This window comes from Vulpes lagopus, chromosome 15 (genome assembly GCF_018345385.1).
Source record: "Vulpes lagopus strain Blue_001 chromosome 15, ASM1834538v1, whole genome shotgun sequence".
Lineage (NCBI taxonomy): Eukaryota > Metazoa > Chordata > Mammalia > Carnivora > Canidae > Vulpes > Vulpes lagopus.
The window spans coordinates 10366347-10383721 of NC_054838.1; the positions used below are offsets into that span (position 1 = coordinate 10366347).

At 45.5% G+C, this 17375-nt stretch overlaps 1 protein-coding gene across 13 annotated transcripts in view; it reads left to right on the forward strand.

Annotated features, from left to right (window-relative positions):
- PLEKHA7 (pleckstrin homology domain containing A7) overlaps positions 1-17375 on the forward strand; it is a 223270-nt gene that overhangs the window by 133745 nt on the left and 72150 nt on the right. For all 13 annotated transcript variants that reach the window (XM_041730461.1, XM_041730449.1, XM_041730458.1 and 10 more), the window contains 4 exons: positions 6891-7002; positions 7749-7853; positions 9680-9752; positions 11169-11269. In XM_041730461.1, coding sequence (XP_041586395.1) covers positions 6891-7002; positions 7749-7853; positions 9680-9752; positions 11169-11269 — 391 coding nt within the window. The remainder of the gene's footprint in view (positions 1-6890; positions 7003-7748; positions 7854-9679; positions 9753-11168; positions 11270-17375) is intronic.

The window sequence follows — 17375 nt, forward strand, 5'->3', positions numbered from 1 at the left end:
GCCAGCTGTAAGGCACCACAAATCTCCTAGATTCCTAAACCTGGAGGAGACCCTTGCCTGGCTTGCCTCTCCTAGCATCCTCTTGAGGTTAGCTTGGTTCCTTCCACTGGAGTGGAAGGAAAGTGGCCCCCTTTTTTCTCATTGGATTGTTTGGAAAAGAACTGTAAATTGGAATTGCCTGGAATGTTATGAATGGTGTTTGGAGGATACCCCTTAAAAAGATATCTTGCTGAAGGTAAGAATTACCTTCCTGACCTTTGATTTCAGGGGTTCATTTTGCAGTAGCAGAGCAGGACTCTCCAAGGCATATGCAGATTATAGGCCTTGGGGGTGGGCTATCTCCTGCTGCTAGGAGAGAGGGAGGCTGACTCCTGTTTCTCCTGCAGTTACAAGTTGGTAAAAATTTGCAGTGAGAGATGAAGAGCACAGGGTGGGGGTGGGGGCGGGCGGGGATACACTGCAACTCTGTGCCTGGAGGAGTCTGTCCTGTAGTTCATCTACTGCGCCCTGGACTGTGTGGCTGGTATAACCAGCACCTTGTCTCTCCAGCCTGGCAGTCTGGGGCTAGCTTTGCCTGTTGCATTGGTTGCCATGGCAGCAGGAAAATGAGGAAAAATGGAAACATCTGGCAAGCAGATGCAGAAACTTGACTGTTCAGTTTTCCTTCCTGGTCTAGGAGACAGCATTTGTGACAGTCACAGGTAGGGAAGAGGTGGTGCTGTTGTCTGCAGTTCATTCAAACCCCTGGGTGTTGACTTGGCATTGGCGTTGATGTCTCCAAGGGCACTGGCATTGGAGATGCGACCGTTGCCACACGGCAGTCTGTGTGGGGTGAAGATGCTGCGGTAGTGGCTCTGCTGTGTGTGGAAGGGAAGCTGCTGCTTGCAAACAGTCATTTTATTTTTTTCCTGTGACTTCTCCCTCTCCTCCTCCTCCTCTTCTACCTCCCTGGTCTGGGAAGCACTGAGCTCTCCATTAGAAAGTGAGGGGAGTGGCTACCTGGTAAGCCTGGGAGAGCTGAGAGGCTAGAGGAGGGCTTGCAGATGGCTCCAGTTAGCATTGTAGCATCTCTGAAATAGCAAAGCAGAGGTGGAAGGAACAGGAGAGGTCAAGGTTTGGTTCTTCCCCAGCACAGACTGAGGCATGGGGCGTGGATAGGGGACAGTGGAAGAGACCGGTCCAAGGTCATATGACTGAGAACATAGGAGCATCTGAGTTCAGAGCAATGCTGAGATTGGGGGCAGGGAGCCCATGGGGCTCACTGGACTATTTTCATGCCAGGTGAGGGGTGCTCTTTGGGTGCTCTTTGGGCTGCTTTCCAGCTCCTGAGGGATGGGGTGGGGTGGGGCACTGGAGCCTTTATTCTAGAGAGGAATTGGGGTGGGGGAGGAGCAGGAACACAGAAAGCCATAGTTGAGTAACAAGGCCACACTCATTGAATGAAAACCCCTGTCAGACAGCCTCCTCCCGGGTGTTGGGAGTATACAGTGAGCATCGGCCGTCTGTCTGTCTCTGAGAGGAGGGGATGTGTGTCTGCCTGCTTGGGACAAGAACTTTCTTTTATTCCTGCTTTTCATTGTGCATTGCTTTTCCCAAACTCCTTAGGTGGTGAGTGTGAGCACTTTAAAAAATCTGCTGGTTGTTATCGAGTGTGCCTCTTCTCATATACTCTCCTCCTATGATATTAATTCTGGATGAGCTCTCTGTGTAGAATCCTTGAGGAGAGAGCATGAATTTGGGGGCCTGTGTTTTCCAAGAATTGATAGGACACAATGATGTCTTCTCAATAAGGGATTCCCAAGTCCCCATAGCTTTCTGTCCTCCTGTGGAAAGAATCTGAGTCTGGTCCCCCAGCCACAGGTTTATTACATTTCGAAGGAGCCCCACCAGACATGGTGCTTATAGGGGCATTTCTAGGAAATGATTGTTTATATGTTAGTTGTTTGGCATCTTGAACTTTCTGGAGAGAAGTGCCTTGGAAATAAAAATAGAGTGTACCTGAGATTTAAATTCTGGGGTCTCCACTTGTAATAGTTGTAACAATGGTTTTCATTTAGTGCAGTGCCATGGTTTTCAAAATGTCGTTTGAATCCACACAACCATCTTGTGAGGTGAGAGTAGTTTTCACCCATTTTGCAAAAATGTTGACTGAGGCCCAGAGAAATGTGATTTGTGAAGAAGTGGCTAAACTGCAGAGTTTTGTTGAGACCCAGTTATCCCAGGCTCCTGGTCTTTCCACCACCCTAGGATCCTCTTGGTTTGGGGCTAGGTCTTGGGGCTGAGAAGAGCAGGAAAAGTCTGCTTCTGTCACACCCTGGGACTTGCCATGAGATGGTGTCTCTGTGGAAAAACCCAGGTTTTGGAGTCCAGCTTCTGTCTCCGGCAAGTTATTAATCTCAGTCTCAGTTTTCTCATTTACAAAATGGATACGGTAAAACTGGCGTTTTAGGGGTGAGTGAAACAATGAATGCTAAGTGCCTGGCACGCAGTAGGTGTTGGACAAGTCCTGCCCAGTCCCTCTGGTTGCTTGACCTTGTGTACTGACCCTAAGGGTTACTAATTCTTGGCTTGGTGACCTACCTATTAAGACAATGATAGGGTAGGGTCTTGCTGTGATCCCGCTTCAGCTTGCTTCTGTTCCTGATGTTGACCAAGAGGCAGCTGAGCATCCCATTAGCCAAACTCCTCTACATTCAGACCCAACTGAAAAAATGACTTCTGAATTTATAACCTCCCTCTTATTACCTCTGTCAATGTTATATGCATTTGCTCCTGGGTATGTAGGTAGCAGAAGCAGTTCCTTCTATAGAGGGGGAAATTGAGGGACAGAGAAAGTGATTTCCTGTCCAGGCTCACTTGACACATCCTTCAGGAGGTTTAGAGTAGGATGAAGTCACTTTCCTACTAGGCTTCTCCAGACTGATTTTTGTCTAGTCCTAACTTCTTTTGTTCATTTCAGCTGGGAGGCAGTTGAGTTAAAACTCTAGCTCACTGTTTTGAACTTCAGCCCACACCCCTCCAGCAAAATAATCAGCATTCATGTAGCCCAAGCCAAGGAAAGAGACGTCTTTGTTCAAATCATCCCACTGTACTTTGGGAATCCAGAAACCTGGCAAACAGGCTTTTAAGTTAATAGATTTTATTTAATGACACCAAGAGTCTGCCTTCTCATAGCGTGTGCAGGTGTTTTGGTGTCTCTCCTGGGAGTCTGTGACTCATGTGCCTCAGGGCATGCTGTTGACTGAACCACCTTTCACAGCGGCTCAGCTCAGGGGCACAGGCTCTTCTCTGGGGGAGAGGATGGATCATGAGTGAAACCTGTCAGGAGTATACTTCAGTCTGAGGAGTGGAGGCTAAGTCAGTGTCCACCCCACCAGGCCCTTAAGGAGGGAACATGTCTGTTAGATGATTCTTTCAGTATCGTCTGTCTTCAGGAAGCTATACCCATAACACTGGTGATAGTCCCATTGTTCAGAACAGTGTGGTAAACGACCTCCAGAACTTTCCAGAGCCAGCTTTTTAGCCAAGTGAGAAAATTGGTTTCGAAACTTTGTTTTGTTTTATTTGGGTTTCTTTTTTAGGGGGGCGGGGTGGGTAGGTAGGTAGAGGGGCAGATGGAGAGAGAGAGAGACAGACAGACAGAGATTCTTAAGCAGGCTCTATGCGCAGTGCAGAGCATGATGTGGGGCTTGATCTCAGGACCCTGAGATGGTGACCTGAGCCAAAATCAAGACACTTGATTGGACACTTAACTAACTGAGCCACCCAGGTACCCTGAGACTTTTTTTAAATTCTTATTTTTGGGTACCAAAATGGTGTCCCAAGCATGACCACCACTTTTTTTTTTTTTTAAACTAGTTGTAATTCCAGATAACTAGTTATTTCCCAAAGTCATATTTACCCTTGGGAGACCTAGGAGATCATTACTCATTGAGGAGATTCAGAGGAACATCCTCTGAAGACCGATCTTGTTATGTGGCTGAGTGGGCACCTTGTTCTTTCAAAGAGCCAGGTCAGGGACTACCAGGTAGAGGTTGAGACTGTTGCTTGAGTTGGGAGCTGTCCTTGCCCAGGGGGGACCTCCGATGAAGATATATTCACTGTTTATAGGGACAACATGGTCCCCTCTCTGGGGCAGATATAGTTTGAGCTTTAGTCATATCTCCTGATAAGCCAGCTGTCTCTGGGTGTGGCTGAGCAGAGGTCTCTGCAGAATGAAGAATGGAATTATCTTGATGTTTTTCTTTCTTTTCTTGTACTCACCTGCCAACCCCTGTGTTCCACTGTCCATCCCTGTTGTTCAGTATTAGGACCACAATCAGTCCTCCTCCAGCTAAAATCTTTTCATAATTGGCTTCCTCAGTGGTGATTGTACCTTCTTTGTTCAACCTCCAAGGCTGTAGGACAATACTGTTGTCTGGAGGAGCTCCTTGGCCAGCCAGCATCCCTGAATGGGATGGTGACATAACTAGGAAGCGGGAGGTGATGAAAGTCAGAGCTCAAGGATGTAAAGATACAGAAATGGTGCAAGTGGCCATCTATCCTGGGTCTTCTCCCAGTCACACCTCCAAATAATTTTTTCTTTGTCCCATAGAGGAGGAACAGTATCTAGTTGATGGAATGTGATGTCATTTAAAATGATGTGGATGTGGATGCTGGCTGGCTCAGTCGGTAGAGAATGTGACTTTTGATCTCAGGGTTGTGAGTTCAAGCCCCATATTGGACATAGAGCTTACTTAAAAAGAAAAAATAAAATAAATAAATAAATAAAAATTTAAAAAAAGAAAAAATAAAGAAACAAAATGACATGGATGTGTTTAAAATAATGGAGAAAATGTTTGACTTATAATAGGTTTTGAAAAAATCAAAATGCAAAAATCATAAACATGGTATGATCACAATTATGTAAAAACAAAAAAGTGCTCTTCCCCCCTCCTGCACAAACCAGACCTATAAAAAGAATGGGAATATATAGGACTATGATGATTTTTTTTCCTTTCCTTTTAGCTTTTTAAAAAATATTTCCCAAATATTCTATAATAATCCTCTGTGTCTTAAATGGGAGCAAATTAAACTGGATAAAATCCCAAACAAATCTATTGTCAGACTTTGTGTCTTGAGTTTTGGCTTAGAGCTTCAGCTGCCATAACTGAGAACTCCTCTTTGTCTCAACCTCTGGAAATCTGAACGTCAGGCAAGACTAGGTTCCAGGCAGATGTTTTGGGCATAGTTCTGCCTGGAGGCAGGGGCTGGACAAGGCAGCCTCTGAGGGCCCTTCCTCTGAGAGCCCTTTTCACCCCCGGCTGGTGATTATCTCTCTGCAGCACGCAGCCTCTGGCAGCAGTGAGTGGGGCTGAGCTTGGTGACATTCTCTGAGTGGGGAGCAGTAACAAAAGTCTGGCTGGGATGGAGGCCGGGGGCGGGAAATCTGGAGTGAGTGCCTGAGCTGATAAGGAGCCAGTGATCTTTCTGCTTGGTGGGACTTGCACCTCCAGCTGCCAAGCATCCAGTAGAGCTCAGCCCCTTGGAAAGCTGGTGCCACTGCAGTGGTCCTGCTGTTGGCGCAGCTCAGAAAGCACAGTGTTAACGGCTACTTCTGCGAAGAAGTAATGGTGCAGGGTGCCAGGACCCTGTCTTTCGGGGCAGGAAGGATCACTTATCCTTTGAGGAGCAGTGGTTTTGAAGGAAGCAGCCTATCTCCAAGGTGGAAACTAGGATTTTCCCTCATAGCACCTCTGTAAAAGTTAGTCTGGCGAACGGACATCTGGAATGCTGCTTCTTTGCTGTGTCTTGTTTGGATCCTCCATCTCTTCAGGCACCTGGCCCAAGCCTCCAAATCAGATTTCCTCCACTCCTCAGGCAGAGAGCCTCAGTTTACTGCACGCAGCTGCCTGGATCGTGTTGCCTGTCAGAGAACCCAGCCACAGAACAATGAGACTTACACTTTGAGGAAGGCTGACTGATCTTGGAGTTAGTAGAGTCTGGGAAGCAGGCATCAAGCTCTTCCAGGACAGGCACTGAATTTGTTGGAGGCATTTGCCACGACCTGGGCCTTGAAAGACTGGCGAATGCTGGGGCTGTGTGGAGGCAGGTGAGAAGGGTTCTCTGTAGTATCTCTTGAGTGTCAGACTGAGATGTTCCCAGAGTTCTGGCTATCCCAAGGCAAGCAGAGCTGTTTGACGGGAAGCGTGATGACACTGTTGGGGACACATGGAGGGAGATCTTCATTGGGGGCCCAGGCGGGTTTCATTGCTTCTTGGCAATGAAAGGCACAAGCGTGCCGTGCCAGGCGTGGCACAAGGGGTTAATATCTCTGATGGTTCTATTTTGGGGCAAAGGAGTGTTCCTAGAATAGGGCTCTTTGTTGAGTAATCTATTTTGGGAGGCAAGCCCCACTGGCGTTTATGTAAGTGATTCTCTATGTGTATCTGGGGGTGTGGATGTGTGCGCTAGTGATTTTTTATTACTAATTATAAACAGCTTTTTTTGGGAGCCAGGGAAATGGAGGTGTGTGTGAGTGTGTGTGTGTGTGTGTGTGTAAGGAGTATGTGTTGCTCTTGTGTGAGGAGTGGTACAATTGTTTGTGCCTATCTGATTGGGCAGTTGCCACAGACACCCCAGTAAGAGAGTAAATATGGGGACCTTAGGACAGCAGGTAGGAATGATGGCCTTGGCTCCTTTGTGGGGTGTCAGGCTAGGAAGATGTGCCCATCTGTTCTTTTGATTCCCTGAAGCACATGGCCATTGTGGCTCTTGCTATATACTCTGGAGTCAGGTGGTCTCCAACAGATTGATCATGGCGCATCAACCAGTTCTAGTCTGGAATAAACCTCAGATTCCACTTGCGCTGCAGCCTGGTACTTACTGGACTCTGCTATGTCTTTCCACAGGCCACATCCACATATGTCGAAGCAAGAGAAAAACCAAAGACCGTCCAGCATGGTCAGTGAAACATCCACAGCTGGTACCACGTCCACCGTGGAGGCCAAGCCTGGCCCCAAGGTGAGCTCCTGACCACTCACTTCTTTCTTCCATTCTTTAATATTTGCAGATGCTCATCAACCCCCACCATAGCTTTGTGAGGGAAGCATGTAAGAAGTATCTTCCCCAAATAACAGATCAGGAAATTAAGACCACTTGGGGTTTTGTCACTTGTCTAAGAAAGCAGGTGATTGCTGGCAGATCCAGAACCGACATCTAGGTCCTTAGATGCCTTCTTCATTTTCCCAGCTTGTCTTGGGAGGGTCACACCACTGTTCACAGGTGTATTATGAGACTGCCCGTTGAGCTTTGTGACAGGTGGGCCTGAGGAAAAGTGAGATGTGGGATCAGTGACTGAGGAGCAGGGGCAAGAACCAGCATTTCAGATAAGGGGTGAGGGCTAAGGACCGAACACAGATAGGAGGGGTAAATATCTGGACATTGGCAAAATCTGTGACTGAAAAGTAGTTTTGCTCCAGAAAGATTAGGACATATTAGGACCACCAGCTGTTGGTGAAAGTTGATTGAAAAATCCCTTTAAGGTTGTTTTTTTTTTCTTTTCCTCTGTGACCCAGATGGGAAGCTTCCTAGGTCTTGGATTTGCCTTTTCATTAAAATGCTGTGGCCAGGTGCCCACCTGTTCTGGTCTCCTTGCTGTTCATTTGATCAAAGGGCATGGCCACTTAGAGTAAGGCAGAGGAGGCTCCTGCTTTTTGTGACTCCCCAAATCCCCCCTGCTGTTAGAATTCGAGTCTGCTTTTTCCTAGATGATCAAGTCCAGCAATAAAGTCCACAGCTTTGGGAAGAGGGACCAGTCCATTCGGAGGAACCCCAATGTTCCGGTGGTGGTGAGGGGGTGGCTGCACAAGCAGGTGAGAAGACTAGGATGCGAGAGTGGGGGAGGGGGATGTGTCTTGCTGATCTCATTCCTTAACCTGGAAATGGGGACAGACTCAGAATAAGCTCTCTGTTCCTGAGTTTGTCTGAATTTGTTCCTGAGTTTGTCTACGCTGTCCATTTTTGAGTGGACCATCTGCTCAATGGTTGCAGCTTCCCTCCCCAAGCCCACTTGACCAATTGGGCCCCCAGAGCTATTGGCTGCCCTGGGACCAGGCACTAGTGCAGGTAGGTTAGCATGAATCCAGCCTTACCACCAACCCCTGTCAGCACTCTCCTCTTGATGTGAAAGAGCCTTTGTTATCATTTGGCTGACAAATCCCATCTTTTCCTCTCCCGTGGTCTAGCACACGTATCTAGCTCCCGTAGCCACCTCAGATTCCAAATCAGCCAAACTCAGCTCATTGCCTCCTCACCCTTTACCTCTCTTTTTTCCCCCAACCTACTTTTTCTGGACCTTGGTGATTATACCAACATTCTCCTAGATACCCTGGTTAGAACCAGCTTTTTCTTCTCCTTCACTCCCCTTCACTCACAATCTCTCAATGATTCCCTCTTCCCTCACAGCTGTGTCTCTTTCCTTGCCTCTCTGCCCATCTCTTTTCCCAGAGTAACCTTCTGACTTTTCCTTTTGCATCCCTGTCTCCATTAAGCAAAAGTATGCTCCTTTGATATGTGGAGAGAGAGTAAAGAAGGTATAAGTAATTCTTCTCCCCAGCACCACTGCCTAGCCTGGACCCCATGGCTCTGCTGTAAGAGGCCTGCGAGTGTTGTGGACACACAGCACAGAGAGTGTAGCTGTGCTTGCAGTCTTGAAAGGCTTCCCAGAGGAAGTGACATTTGCACTAGGGTGGAAGGATGGAGAGGAGTTTTCCAAACAAAGTAATATGCCAAGATCTTAGAGATCATCTGGTCAGTGCAGAAGATAAAACCAAGAAATAACATTAACTCAACAAATTAAATTTGTTTTTAGCACTTTAGTAAGGGGAGAATGAACAAACTTCATATTGTGCTTAGGTTTAGAAACTGACGTAACTGTTATTATTTTAAATTTAAACTTGTAGAAAACTTGCAGAAGGAAAACAGTTTTAACAGCTAAGAGCAGCTCTGGAGTTTTCCTAGGTTTAGGGGGTTAAAATGACTCTATAGCACTACTATTTCCCTACCCTGGCCATGTTTTTTTAGAATTTTCACAATCACCTAAAATGTTTTTAATAAATGTGTTGATTTACGTTTTGGATGTGTAAAGACAAATTCATCTTATGAGGCAGTTTGATAGCAAGATAACCAAGTCCCTTTCATTGAGTGGAAGGAAAATCCATGGCAAAATTAGCCCCTTATGATAGAGAATGGAACTTGGTCAAATGAGAACTTTGCTTCATTGATTAATTAACTAACTTAAATTTCTTGTTCCATATTATGTAAATCAGTTTTCTCATCAACATAAGTGAAGGTATTTACAGAATAGCACCTAAATAAATAGCTTCCTTTTTGTTGAAAGCTGATTTCTTTCTTAATGGAAGAACTGTATTTTTTAAATTCACATTTTCCTTTCTAAAAGAAAGATACTTATATTAATCTGTTTCCAGAACACACACAAAAATTCCTTGGGATAAACCATCATTGAATCTAAATTTCAATGTCCTTTTCAGAAATGGCCTTGCAATAAAAATTTATTAATTTATTGTAAGAAAGAGTGGATATGGGCAAGTCTTGTTTCTAGCATCACATCATGCATGATTGGAAAGGGGAGGGAAGAGTATACTCAGATATGGTCTGATTAGTTTTCTTTGCTTTGCAGGACAGTTCTGGGATGAGACTGTGGAAAAGGAGGTGGTTTGTGCTTGCTGATTATTGCTTATTTTACTATAAAGGTGAGCTGAGGCTCAGGCCACCAAGGGATCTTTATGTTGGAATGGGTGGTAAGGTGATACAGGTGATTATATTTTCAAATCCAGTGAGTGGACCAGTGGCCTGAGATAATATATAACCTATTTATTTGCCAGAGTGTTCACGTTTACATATGTGGTGGGTTGGTGACTTTTTAGCAATCCCTGCACTCGAAGTGCCATTTGTTGAGTTAAAGTAAGGAGAATCCAGTTAATCTGCTTACGTTCTCCAAGTCTGTTGTTGTCTGTGATTCTACCCCATTTGGAACACAGGCATACTTTCAACACAATCTGGAGAAGTGGGAACTATGGATAAATCATTATTTCATCATATGTTGTAACTTGTTGTCTGGATCTATCCCCTATTATATTGGATGGATAACTGGTGAGTTGAGTTGGCTGCATGTACGTTTATGGAGCCCCACTCCATAGAGTTAGGGGCTGTGCAATAGTGAGGAAGAAGTTAAGACTCAAAATATGAAGGAAGAGAGAGTTTACTTGTAAGACAAGACTAGGCTGTGTTAGGTGCTTTATAAGGCATTCAGTGTGCTTAAGCAATTCACGGAGTGTTGGAAGTTAATTCCTTGGAGAATTCCAAATTGGAGAATTTGGGGGGACTTTTAGAATAAATGGGATTTGAGTTGGGCTTGTAAAGATGGGTAGAGCTTTGCCTGTGTATGGGGGCAGATGGACATTTCAAGCAGAGGAAACCACTTGAATAAAGTTCCAGAAGCAGAAGAAAGTGGAATGACAGACCTGTGAGGCCTGAGTGGGTCTTGCATGTAGAACATACTTGGAAGAAGGCTCAGGAGGTGGGCTAGGGCCAAAACGCAAGAGGGCTATGACCCCAGGTAGAGTAAGTTGGGCTTCGTTTTGCATCCAGTAGGCCATCAGCAAGTGCCTTTGAGTAAGGGAGTGACAGGACCAACTCTGTCATTAGGAAGTTAGCTCGGTAATGAAGATGGTTTAGAGGAGGAAGAGAATAGATGTAGAAGGTAGGATATTTCACACATGCTCTAACTTTGCCTATGGGGTTTGCTCTTCCCAGAATGCCCTTCTCCAATCCTTTAAAACACATTAGATATCACCTTCTGAAGCCTTCTCCATTTCTCCAGACTGTGCCACTTCTGCCTCTGTGCTCCCACAGCACTTGGTATACAGCTGAGTTTCAGAAATTCACAGGTTGCACTGAGCATGTTTTCATGCCTGTCTCTGCCCCCATCTGATTAACCTGTGTCATTCCTGTGTTAGTACAAAGTTCCCCAGGGAGCCCCTGAAGGGATGATCAGTGATTGCAGTAGTCCTAGGGAGCTGTAAGGAGCCCTGAACTGGGGCAATGGGATGGACCAACTCAGGGAAGCTGCCACAGAGGTTATTCTGATGTGTTTTTTCCATTCAAAGACAGCCGAGAAGAAGCGGTCCTTGGGAGCATCCCTCTGCCCAGCTACGTGATCTCGCCTGTGGCCCCTGAGGACCGCATAAGTCGCAAGTATTCCTTTAAGGTACTGCCCTTTCCCCCTCAGGGCAGCTATTCTACCCTAAGAAACCTTGGGTTCCCAAAAATGGCTTCGTAAAAGCAGTTGTTTGTTGTGGGGAATGGGGAAGAAGTTAAGAAGTTCAGATGCATGATAACAAGATTATAAATTCTTTATTTTCTCAAATAAATTATTTAAATGAGAATAATACCACATCAAAAGTCATTTCATTTGTATCTGAGCTTCTGAATCCACCAGCTTTGCTCAAGTATTCAGACCTCTCTTTCCTATTGCCACCAGTCCTGTGTTTACTAGTCCCCCTCATGGAGGCGCTTGGATGGCTTAGTCAGTTAAGCATCTACCTTCAGCTCAGGCCCTAATCCCAGGGTCCTGGGATTGAGCTCCGCATCAGGCTCTCTGCTCACCAACAGACAGCTTCCCCCTCTCTCACTCATTCATCCTCTCTCTCTGACATAAATAAATAAAATATTTTAAAAAACCAAACAACTAGTCCCCCTCATGCCTTCCCTTCACTGCAGTCAGGTAGTCTAACTAGTGTCCAGCCACTCAGTATAAGTGATGGTCCCTCAGAGTGGATTTCTGTCAATTATATTATGAAAACATATACTGAGGGTTAGAATCTCACCATCAAGAGATTTTCAGGTTTGTCCACTTTGTTCATCTTGCTGAAAAGCAAATAGAATCAAATATGTTTTTTTGTTTTTTTTTTTCCTGGATCACTGAAGATTCATAGGGAAATCCCTTCAACAGTAAAACCTCCTTTCTTCTTTCTACTCTTCTACTTGGTCATATGTCATATGGAGTGAGCGTGGCCATGATAATTGACGGCAGGCCTTTGATGCCCTCTGGCATCTTCAGGGCCAGATGTGGAGGGTCCAGGAAGGTGGTGGTCAGGCCCAAACTTGGGGAATCCTGAGACCATCTCCTTTGGTGACCTCCACACATTTCCTGCACTGCTGCTATTTCTTGGGCCTCCTAGGGTTGGTAAAGATAGGGTAGGTTGAAGATCTACTTTGCTGGCAGTTGAGTAGAAGTCCCAGCACTGAAACAAGTGGCCAGTAGCCATGGGGAAACACCCTCTCACACTGCTCAGGGTACAAGGCAACCCACTACTCATGCAGCTTAGCTATTCCCATGTATAAGGTGTAAGATGGGTACTGGAATTAGGTACTAAAGCAGAGGATGAACAGAAGTCAAGTTTGCCAACCATAGGATAGTTAAAGGATCATGGAAAAGCACAAGACACACACCATTCTCTGTAAGGGTTAAGGAGAGCATTGGTATGTGTTATCCACGGTGTCACTGGAAAGTGATAGTCTGCATCAGCATCTTGATCTGGAGTCTGTTGTGGGGGCGGTGGTTGGAAAGTCAGTCTCATCTTCTACCTTTCCTTCCTGGGCTGATGCTTTAGCTTTGTTTATTGCCAGATTGGAGCTGTCCCTCTCTCCCCTGACTGTCACTGTTCCCGATGACTGCAGAGTTGCTATGGGTTAAAGATTCTGGGATCCTTCCCTATTTCTTGTTGCATGACATACTATTGCTTTATATTTGTAAAACCTTTTATGACTAGAGACATACTTCTCTCCACATAAGCTCATTTAAGGTTGTGGAGAACCAATATTGTGCAGTCAGTATTTATATCTTAATCTTTATAGATTAAGAACACAAGGATTAGAGTACTTCAAAGTCGCAAAGCTGATGGTGACAGAACTTGAACATGAACTCTATCCTCTTACAATTACATTCTAGGGAGGAAGGATGGTTTCTTTCTCTTCTCATTTTGGTCATCTCCTGCATGCACGTTGTAGGAGATGGGAAGTGATTTGAATTAATGTTTATTATTATCATTTTAGGAAGACTCTTGTATTTAATCGTTCAGAAGTCTCTCCTGCTGATTGCTAGCTCTGAGAACATTGTGTTCAGCGGGTTTCACCCTGGTCTTTTGCAGCCTAAAGGTCTTCCTCAGAAAACCTTCCTTTCTGGGGTTCAGCGTTGTTACTGGGCAAACAGTTGGGATACTGTTCTATGTAATTCTTGGGGACAGCATTTGAAATATGGTCAAAGTAACTGATTGTAACTATATATATTGCATCTTAACACTTCACTGGGAGGTGTGAAAACAGATTTAGAAAAACATCTTTTATGTGTCATAGATTCTTTTCTTTTTGAAAAAAATTTTTCTTAGAAGGACTTTACTAAGAGTGTTCCTTAGCTAAATCTTTTGTCTGAGAGACAAGGCGTACTTGTGTTTGGGGGATCCCTGTGGGGGATCCTCAGGGTCTGAGAATAGAGAAAAACTGCTGCAAGCAGGTCTAGTGGTGTTCAGCTGGTTTTCCACAGAGGGTTGTGGTTTCCTTTGTGATAGAGTTTTCTTTCCCTTTGATTGCAGCATTGTTTTTTTAGGGGCCAGAAAGTGGGACCTTTGGGCAGTTCAGGATCCATGTTCTTGGGGACACTGAGGAAGGCACAGTGTTTAGTATCCTGGCCCTTATTCCTGCTTCAGATGTCAGCTCTTCATTATTTCCAGAGCTGAAATTCTCTGACTGTTGCTAGGGTACCTTGCGTGAGATTGTCAAGAGTATCTGTGGTTGTAGATAGGCACAACCTGAAAGGTTATATGGTCCTTTCCTTGTCTCCCTCCCTCCCTCCCTCCCTCTTTCTTCCCTCCCTCCCTCCCTCTTTCTTCCCTCCCTTCCTCCCTCCTTCCCTCCCTCCCTCCCTCCCTCGTTCTTTCCTTCCTTCCTACCTACCTACCTACCTACCAGAGCTCAAGCATGAGCAGAGGGAGAAGGAGAAGCAGACTCCCTGCTGAGCAAGGAGCCCATGACATGGGGCTTGATCCCAGGACCCTGGGATCATGCCCTGAGCTGAAGGCAGCTGCTTAACTGACTGAGCTACCCAGGTGCCCTTTCCTTGTCTTTCTTTTTCAACAGTACCTGAATCTTGGCAGCCCCTATGTATTACCAGGGACTCTGGTGCTGGATAGACCCTGAGACACAGGCAGCTCTATAGGAGGGCCAAGCAGGGCTCTTGGTGGCATCTAGGAGACATTCTGTAATGCCCTGACCTTTTGTGCTCTGGTGGCTCATCTGGGTGCCTCCCCAAAGAACTCCTATTGGATGCACAGCCAACCTTGGCTTGCTCACCTTGGCTTGGTCACCTCAGAATAAGTTTGCCCCTCAGGTCCAGGATCTGGAGCAAAAAAACATTTCCATGCAGCAAAGGATCCAAGGATCCTCAATGGGGGAAAAGCCTCTACAGATCCCCAAGTATCAGTGGATAAATCACATCTTTACTTTTTTTAACCTATAATGTTTCCTTTGATTAAGAAAGCAGGCAACAGCAGTTATCTATACACCTCTGCCTTGATCACCAATAGAAACCAGAAAGCTCTTTTTTTTTTTTTTAAGATTTTTAATGTATTTATTCATGAAAGAGAGGCAGAGACACAGGCAGAGGGAGAAGCAGGCTCCATGCACCGGGAGCCCGACGTGGGATTCGATCCCGGGTCTCCAGGATCGCGCCCTGGGCCTAAGGCAGGCGCCAAACCACTGCGCCACCCAGGGATCCCACAGAAAGCTCTTTATATCCCATCATGACTATTGTAAATATCTTGAAATAGCATTATGCTCATCGCCACTTTGAAATTATAATAATTGTTACATTTCTTAATAATGAATTATTAAAGAAGTACCTCTATCATTATACCACATTTAAGAAAATTTTAGTAACTGTATTTCAGTATAACAAACTTCCTTTCTTTTTTATTTTTATTTTTTTTACTTCCTTTCTTTTATTTGCATACTTAGAAACCTTCTGAGAAGAGTGCTTAGGATTTATGAAACTATCCAAAGGATTCATGCTGCCCAAAAGGTTAAGACCTCTGCTTTAGATTCTGGCTAACGGCCAGCCGAAATGTGATTTTTCAGTTATTTATATTCAGCAAACTTTGTGCTCCATTGTTCTACTTGGTAGGATGTGGATGCTGGGAATACAACAATGAGAAAGATAAGGTCCTTGCCTTCAGGGGGTTCTGTTCTAGAGTCCCCATCACCGTGGAGGGTTATTAGGGGTTAAGAGAACAGGGAAGAGCTGCCCTTTCCCTCTCCCATTTCCGTTTTGCCCTCCATCTACTTTTTTCCACTGTCCTGTCACTATTCTGTCTTGACCATTGTTCTTCCTATTGGTAACTAACTTTCTGCTGAGCACATAGTGAGTGCTCCATAGATATTGGTTTTACCACAGCTTCTGCCCTCAGACTCTGCAGCCTCCAGTCCATCTTGCACACTTTCTGAACGGCACATCTGTTCAGGCTGTGCTCTCACCACAAACCCTCCCATGGTTCCCCATTGCCTGCAGCGTAAAGCCCAGTCTTGGTTTACCAGCCCCAGCTTCTCTCTCCAGCCCCATCTTTGGCCACTCCCATCTTAGATTTTCCCTCCAGCCATGTACAGTTGCCTGGGGCCCCAGGACATTTCTTGCCCACAGGCCTTTGCCTGAGCTTCCGCCATAGCTCAGAATGCCCTTTCCCCAACTCTTAATAAGTCCTTCAGGTCTCTGCCTGGGGGCCACCTCCTTCAGGAAGCCTTCCTTGAGTTCCCCGGACAGGTTAAGTGCCCTTCTTCTGTACATCTACAACTCTTGCCACTGCACTGCAAGTGGTTGGTTTAGTAATCCAGAGCTTTCACCTGGAAAACTAGCCCATCAGCTGGGTAGATGGGCTAGTCCCAATCTTCAGACAGAGACCACACAAAGCAGTCATTTTAAGAAGGAGCTGTGGTCAGTGACACTGCTTATATGTCCCGAGTTCAGGCTTTCTTGTAATTCATGTTTAGTCCTTTGTACATTAGCAATGGGGAGGGACAGAAGAGAGTCTTTCAAAGTTTCTAGAAAGTTCAGTCAGCTTAGATTACTCAAGTGACTGGTCCTATAATAACATCAACTAACATATCTTTTGAGCCTTGAATAACAGCCTTAAAAATGCTTTCAGTTCCATATGTACATTATCTCATTTAGTGCTCACGTAGCCTTAAATGGTAAATACCACCATCACCCACAGTCCCATTTTGAAGATGGGGAATCAGAGGCCTGGGGAGGTTGAGCAGCTTGTCCAGGTTGCCCTGAGGTAAGAGGCAGGGTCACCATATATGTCAGGCTGACTCCAGGGCCTTGAGTTCTTAGGTGGTTTACTGTGCTGCTTGGAGTCAGCCTGAAGGTTGGGCACAAGGAGCTCCTTCTTAATGTCAACACATGGGCAGTCTTTGTAAGTCATAAACCTGACAGTTTTATCCTTGAAAATTACCATTCTCAGCTCTCATGCCCAATCTATCCCCAGGTCCTGCTAACATTACCTCCTTGTTTTGTGCAGACTCAAGGCGATCCTCTTCTTTTCAGCCCCTTCCACCATCTCTCACCTATAGAGGTGCTTCTATAGAGATCTCCTGCTCCCACTCCCTCATCTGCCCCAGCCCTACTCTAACCTCTTCACATTGAAGCCAGCGTCGTTTTTCCAGACAAAAATCTGATCTCACCACTCCCCAGCTCAAACCCTTTACTAGCTTCTCCTTGTTCTTGTAAATGCGACAAAACCCTAACATGACCACAAGGCCCTGGTGACCTGGCCCTGCCAACTCCAGTAGCCTCATTTCATCCTGCTCTTTCCTTTTCTCTATGCCAGGCATGCTGGCTTCTTCCTTGAACATATCATATTCTCATCCATCTTGGGGTTCCACACATCCCTCTATGCTACTCCTACTAAAATATCTGCTTACTATGTAGAAGGCAGCTTAAATGTCACTTCTGTAGGTGAGTCCTTCTCCAGGGCAGGCCAGGTTCCCCTGCTGTCCTCCCTTATAGCATCCTGAAGTTCTTCATGATACTTCTTACAAGTGTAGTTTTTTGTCCATGGTCTTTCTCTTCTATGTGACTGTAAACTGTCTTGGCCTTGATTAAGGCTGTCCCCTCAATTTCTGGTATAGCGCTTTCCCATAAACAAAACAATTATTGTTGAATGAATGAGTTAGAGAATGAGTCAGTTGGGATGGGCCCTGACCTAGGCTTCTATGTTCTAAAGACTGATGCTGAGGGCATGAGGTGTGAGCATTCCAGCTTC